The following is a 7,558-nucleotide window of genomic DNA, read 5'->3' on the forward strand; positions in this document are numbered from 1 at the left end:
TCCACAGGCCCTGTGGAAAAAAAAAAAAAAAAAAAAAAAAAACCTCTAAAAAACCAATAACAACAAAAAAACTTTTTGTTAACTTTGTCCTTTTTAAATTTTCACCTGACTAAAGGCTAAAATGCAAATATTAAAGTTTTTTTTCTGAAAATTAACACATGCTTTCTCAATTTTTCTGTCTCTGTCTGTCTTAAAAAAATGAAAATACAATACTGGAACCAGGAGGTGCATGGTGGTTAAGGCACTGGACTCCTACAAGCCTGACTGTGGTTCAAGTCCTAGACCTGGTGGCTTAAAAATCATGCTGGGCACACGTGCATGTGTGCCCAAGATCCCAGGAGGAGAATGGGAAGAGAAGGTACTGTGGTGTGGACATCCCCCCTGGGGAAGTGATTTCTCCCTTTCCTCTCACTGTCTCTTTCTGTCTCTCTCCAACAAATGCATGTGTACTACGGCAAAAAACTTAAAAAAATGAAAATACTAAGACACAGGACCATAGTGCTAACTCTACTTATAGGACTCTACCTTAGTCAAATACAGAAAGATAAAGCTTAATGTATCATGATAATCACTAAAGAAGTATTCGTTATAATGAAAGTTAGAAAAAAAAACTAAACGTTTGACAAATCAGAGAGGTTATAACATAGAGTAAAAGTTTAAAATTATATAAAGGGAAATATTTATTATTTAACTCCAGTTTATGAAGGTAACATAATTTTCAAAATTTTATATTTTTAAAATGTTTTTACAAATGGAAGGAAATATATTATTAATACAATAATGGAAGGAAATATATTATTAATACATTGTTAAGACTGCTATTTTTTCAGGAGTATAATAACATATGAATCTCCCCCCAGATGTTTCATACTCCTGTTTTCCTCACTTTCTGAAATGGTCATGTATTACTTTTATAATAGTAGCAGAGTACAATAACAGTCTATAACTAAGAGGGAAAGTGATTAAGAGAACATTCCTTTTTTTCTGTATTAAAGGCAGAATTGTTACACTATGGCACATGACTTACTTTTTCGCTTTCCAATATCCATGTCAGAGGTAGCAGCTTCACATAAAAGCACCATACCTAAGGTAACCCCACCATCTTAAAAAAATTGGTTGAGGTGAAATTCACACAGAAAACAAAGAGATATAACACTTCATCATTTCTAGTTTCTCTCTCTCTCTTTTAAAGATTTATTTTTTTATTTAATTTGACCAGAGAGGGACAAAGTGAGAGGGAGAAAGCGAGAAAGCAAGCCGCCAGGTCCAGGACTCAAACCATGTTTGGCTATGTGGAAGTCCAACATCCTTAACTACCATGCCACCTGCTAGCCCCCATTTCTAGTTTCTCAAGAAGAAAACTAAAATGAGTACATATATAAAGCTTCAACTCTTAATTCTAACAAATTTAACTAAAATAAGTAATTTTGGATCTATATAACATGACAATAATGGTGATTAAGGCAGTGGATTCCCATATGGTTGACTGCAGTTCAAGTCCCAGACCTAGTGGCCTGAAAATCATGCCAGTTGTGTGCTTGCATGTGCAAAATCCCAGGAAGAGAATGGAGAGGGGATACAGGTGTGGCCATCCCCCCTGGGGATAATTTCTCACTTTCCCTCTCTCTGTTTCTTTCTCTCTCTAGCGAACACACGTGCCCTATGGCAAAAACCTAAAAAAAAAAAATTACAGTCATTTTGAATATTTCAACCACTCTTCCAAAAAAACACACTTGAAATATTCATTTAGAATGAACCATTTTGAAATGAACTCTTAATTTAAAAATTATTTTTCAAAAATTTCTTCAGAATTTCAATTAACATTTAAAGCACAAATGACTAAGATATCTAATTTTGTCCTTTTCTAATAAAAAAGGAAAATCCTATAATGTGATATGACCTCATTTTTATTCGGCTTAGTTATATAAGCTACATAAATACAAAATGGAACTACCCATGCAAATAGGTAATGCGTAGCACAAGTCAATGTTAAAATAAGTAAAATAAAAATTAAAATGTAAAGCAAATACAATATGTTCTAGAAGAAAAGAATGAATCTGTGGCTTAGTGAATACTAACAGCAGCAAAAATAAATCTCAAATTAATTATGTATACATACATGCACACTGTATGCTACTGCATGTGGGTATAATTAAGCAGAATGAGAAAAACGGGTGTTCAGATGAGGCCTGAATTTATAACTGACTCTATAATTTGACTATTCATCCTTTTATTACTACCTTGCATTTTCTCTTCAATGGCCTCTTGTTAGGGATGATGCTCATTCATCATATTTTTAGTTACTCAGCCACGTCTCTTCTCCAGTATTGCTTTTTTTTTTTTCTTACTGAGGTTCTTTCTATCCAGGTTTGTGTGAAGATTGATCATTTTTATGGGCTTTGGTTATTGAGAACTCTTCTGTTTTGGGATTGCTTATCTTTGTTTCATAGTCTATATGCTTTTGCTTTGAAAGGGCTTTCCATCATGTTATTAGGTTGTCAGAAAAGTCATAACATATTTTTCTATGCAAAAATGCATCATGACTTGGGACCAGCAGTTAGTGTAATGGCTATGTCCCTGGACTCCCATGTAGTTGACCGTGGTTCGATTCCCAGACCCAGTGGCTTAAACTCACACTGGGCGTGTGTGCATCCATGCCCAAGATCCCAAGAGGAGAATAGAGGAGAAGGGATTGTGGTGTGGCCATCCCCCCTGGGGGTTATTTCTCACTTTCTGTCTCTCTGTCTTTCTCTGTCTTTCTGGTGAACGCACGTGCCCTATAGCAAAAACCTTTCCAAAAAAAAGGATCATGACTTTTCTGACAAAACAATAGATAACCCAAGGTCTTTTTGTGCTGTTCTTAGCCATCAAGAGCTATGAAGCACTTCCCAGTGTACTGTTTCATTTCATTTATTTATTCTTTAAATTTTTACTAACATTCCATAATATATAGCAAGTGCTATTATTTATATATTTAAATTTTGCCAGAGGGCATGTGTGCTCACCAGAGAGAGACATGGAGAAGGAGAAAGCACCCTCCTCATGGAAAATGATCACACCACAATCTCTTCTCCTCCATTCTCTATCCTGTCAGGACATTGGGCATGCATACACAAGAGCCTAGCATGTTTCTCAAGTTGCTGGGGCTAGGACTCAAACCATGCAGTCCGATATGTGGGATTTGGCTCACCTAACCACTAGAATATAGAGCCAGCCCATGTTTCCTTTTCTTAAGGACTTCAACTATCTAGTTTGATTGTAATCACACTCAAAATTCTTAGCCAATTCTTAGCTAGTACAACCCATTTTCAATAAGATAAGAATTGAGAGACCAGCAGTTGGGGTAATGGCTATCTTGCTGGACTCCCATGTAGTCTACTACAGTTTGAATCCCAGACCCAGTGGCTTAAACTCACACAGGGTGCATGTGCGTGCATGTGTGCATACCCAAGTTCCCGAGAGGAGAATGGAGAAGGGATTGTGACATCGCCATCCCCCCTGGGGGGTGATTTCTGTCTCTGTCTCTGTCTCTCTCTCTCTGTCTTTCTGGCGAGCGCATACGCCCTATAGCAAAAACCACCCGCCCCCCAAAAAAAGAGTTGAATGAGGTGACTTTTAATTCACTTAGTTATTGAGATGAGAAAACAGGGCAAATGACTTTACCACCAGGTCATGGGCAGTCTCCAACAGCTCAGGGTACAATAGATTCTAAGATGTAGGTAACCAGCAGTTAGTGTAATGGCTATGTCGCTGGACTCCCACATAGTCGACCGCGGTTCACGTCCCGGACCCAGTGACTTAAAACTCACGCCAGGGCGCGTGTGCGTGCGTGCCCAAGATCCCGAGAGGAGAATGGAGGAGAGGGAAATTGCGGCATGACCAACCCCCCTGGGGGGTGATTTCTCGCTTTCTGTCTCTATGTCTCTCTCTGTCTGTCTGGCGAGCACATGCACCCTATAGCAAAAAAACCTCTCCAAAAAAATAAAAAATTAAAAAATTAAAAAAGATGTATATCAGGACACCTTGACTAAAAAGCACAATTATAGGAACATTACATTTGTTCACCTTGTTGATTGCCCCATAAGCTCACTGCGCATGTATTGAGGTGAGTAAGCTGTGTTCAGTAATAAGAGGGACTTCAGGGGACCAGCAGATGGGGTAATGATTATGTTGCTGGACTCCTATGTCATTGACCATGGTTTGAGTCCCAGAGTGGGAGGCTTAAAACTCATGCCAGGCGTGTGTGCCCAAAATCCTAAGAGGAGAATGGAGAAGGGACTACAGTGTGGTCATTGACCCCTGGGTGGTGATTTCTTGCTTTCTGTCTTTCTCTTTCTGTCTCTCTCTGTCAACCACATGTGTCCTATAGTAAAAATCTCTTTAAAAAAGTCTTTTAAAAAGGTACTTCAGAAAGTTGGAAGGGCCAGCCCTGTGACATGGTAGTTAAGGTGGCTGGATTCTACATGGCTAACTGTACAGTTTGTGTCCAGACTTGGCAGCTTGAAAGACATGACGTGCATATGTGCATGGATGTCCAAAGTCCCAGGAGGAGAATGGAGGAGAAGGGATTGCAGCATGGCTACTCCTTGGGGGTTGCTTTTTAATCCCCCCCCCCCGCCCCATCTCTCTTGAGTAAGCTCATGTGCCCTATAGTAAATTTAAAAAAAAAAATTTCATGGAGGGGGTCAGCAGGTAGCATAATGGTTAAGGTGCTGGACTCCCACATGGTTGACCACAGTTTGTGGGAAGAGGGTGGGTGAAAGAGTAGAGTCTGAGGAAGGATGTTAGAGAGAAAAATAGAGAGGCTTAGCATTAATGGAACAAAGAAATGGGGTATTATCTGTTAAAGATAACTAAAGTATTATCAACTGGACTGGGGAGAAATGTACATGTGTTGAAACATTCATTTTGCAAACTAAATAACATGATTGAATGTATAAAAGAACATGAAAAAAAAAAAATCCTGGACCTGGCAGCTTGAAACTCACACTAGGTGTGTATGCATGTATGCCCAAAACCCCAAGAGGAAGATGGAGGAAAACGAATTATGGCAGGGCCACCACCCCCTGGGGGGTGTTTTCTCACTTTCTCTCTCTCTGTCTCTGTCTCTCTGGGAAGCACCTGTGCCCTATAGCAAAAAATCTTTCTTTCAAAAAATTCATGAGGACTGGCAGGTGGTGTAGTGGTTAAGGGCACTGGACTCCTACATGGCCGACCGTGGTTTGAGTCCCGGACCTGGTGGCTTGCTCTCTCCCCCATCCCCGCCATCCTTCTCTGGTCAAATTAAAATGGATGAATAAATAAAATCAAACAAAAAATAATTCTTTAAAAAAATTAATGGAAAATAGAATTCAAGTTTAGTTTGATGCAATAAACTTAGAAATTCATATGGAATTTCTTAATACAAAATTTTCTGTAAACTATCTGAAGACCCCTTGTACTATGAAATTTAGACTCTCACCTATTAGATGTCCCTCTTATCTGTCTTTGCAGCTTACAAACAATCTACTTTTATATGTCAGAAAGTAAAAATTAGCTTGGGCTGAAGACAATAAAAATGTGCCATCATTCAAAATGGAGCATATAAATAAAACATACACAAAGTTCACAGGTAACAGTATTTCTCCCTCGTACACACTACAGCTATAAATGTCAAAATACTCTAGTCCTTGAGCAACTACTGCTTTACTGCTTATTGAGGAACACCATTCTCTAGGTTGTTTAAAATTATATCTAAGAATGAGGAACCAGCAGTTAGCGTAATGGCTATGTCACTGGACTCCCATGTAGTTGACCGTGGTTCGAGTCCCAGACACTGTGGCTTAAACTCATGCCAGGCGCGTGTGCATGCGTGCCCAAGATCCCGAGAGGAGAATGGAGGATGCAGCGTGGTTCCCCCCCCCTGGGGGGTGACTTCTCTCTTTCTGTCTCTTTGTCTCTCTCTGTCTTTCGGGTGAGCATACGTGCCCTATAGCAAAAACCTCTCAAAAAAATTATATCTAAGAATGAAATATTCCATTCATGCATGGAGGATATAAGTTACTCAATTTCCAAGTATGATTTCTAGGTAGTCTCAAATTGCTGCCAAGGTACAGAGCTTCAAATGAGGAGTTTTGGAAGACAAACTCCCACATTTATTTTAACTTTGTAGTTTCCAAGAAAACAGAATCCTGGGTCTCCTTCACAGTTCAGACCTTTAGAGTTTAGACTCAGACCCCTTTAGACTCGGCTTTGCTTCGTTTTTAGCCTTTCAAGACAATGCTTTACTTAATTTCCACCTAAACGCTACCCTTCTCCTAAATCCTATATCTACTCTGTCTTTTCTTTGATAAGATGTCCTATGGTTCCTCTGAAATGCAATCTTCCTGTATCAGTGAGTCAATAAACCTGGCTTTATCAGACTGTAGGTTTGTCCCTGGTGGTCTTTAGCTAACTAAGCTAAGATGAATGACACAATAATGATTTCCAAAGGATACTACCTGCATTAAGAAAGCAGCTTCAGCCTAGCCATGGTGGCACAGGTGATAGGAGACCCCTGTGCAAAACTGGAGCCATATGGGAAAGCCTATGGTCCAGTTCTTAAATACACTGGGTGTACCCATGGGCATGCCTACTATCCTGGCTAACTGAGAGGCTTGGGAGAAAAATCACAGTGTGAGAAGACCCTGTTGGAAGCTGGCCCCACTGTCTGGTAGTTGAGGATGCTAGATTCCACATGGCCAACTGCAGTTTAAATCTTAGCCCTTGTGGCTTGAAAAATACCCCAGGTGCCTGTGTATGTCCAAAATCTTGACAAGATGGACAAATGGAGAAAAAGGGAGTGCATGTACACTGTGACCATTAAAAAACAATAATAAAAAACAGAGATCCTGTCAAGAGTCCCTTTCCCATGAAATAAATAAAAATTTAAAAGTAGAGTGGCCCTAACCAAATACTGTACAAAGATGTACAAAGAATATTAGACAGTGAGAAAAAAGATAAATTAAAATGCAACAACAAAGACTTATTGTAAAAAGGATACTAAACAGAAGAACAATGTGTGTTTCAGCTACAAACTGGGCTTGGCTGCTTCCATGGATGTAATTCTGGGGGGAGGGAAGACAAAATAAAATCTTTAAATATACATTAAATTTTGGTATCCTATCCCTAGAGTGGGCTACTTGAAACCCTATGAAATTATTAATTAACATGCTATTTATAAGCATGTGACATATTTTTATTTATGGCATTCATCAGTAATAACTGATTACTATAAAAGCAATTTCTGTACTATCTATTCTCTATTTTTTTCATTGTAATTATACTATGTTTTCAACAATAGAATATATATAAAAAACTAGTATTAAGTATATAAGAACATGAGGAACAATAATGCAGACTCCATGAAGACAGCGACCATGTTTTTGTTTATCCCTATGTCTAATAATACTTACCATGGTTCATAGAAGCATTCGATGAGTGAATCTTAACCCCTACCTCTCACCTTAGACAAAAATCAAGTCAAGGTGGATCAAAGATCTAAATGTAAGACCTCAAACTATAAAACTGCTACTGGAAA

At 38.9% G+C, this 7,558-nt stretch overlaps 1 protein-coding gene across 1 annotated transcript in view; it reads right to left on the reverse strand.

The window, feature by feature from the left end:
- The window catches only part of MAGT1 (magnesium transporter 1), a 55,437-nt gene that overhangs the window by 6,890 nt on the left and 40,989 nt on the right, over nucleotides 1-7,558 (reverse strand). Inside the window, exons 7-8 of the mRNA XM_006148773.3 lie at nucleotides 7,022-7,085; nucleotides 1,028-1,102 (exon numbers count right to left, since the gene is read on the reverse strand). Of these exons, the coding sequence (XP_006148835.1) occupies nucleotides 1,028-1,102; nucleotides 7,022-7,085 (139 nt within the window). The remainder of the gene's footprint in view (nucleotides 1-1,027; nucleotides 1,103-7,021; nucleotides 7,086-7,558) is intronic.

Source organism: Tupaia chinensis, unplaced genomic scaffold (genome assembly GCF_000334495.1).
Source record: "Tupaia chinensis unplaced genomic scaffold, TupChi_1.0 Scaffold000243_1, whole genome shotgun sequence".
NCBI lineage: Eukaryota > Metazoa > Chordata > Mammalia > Scandentia > Tupaiidae > Tupaia > Tupaia belangeri.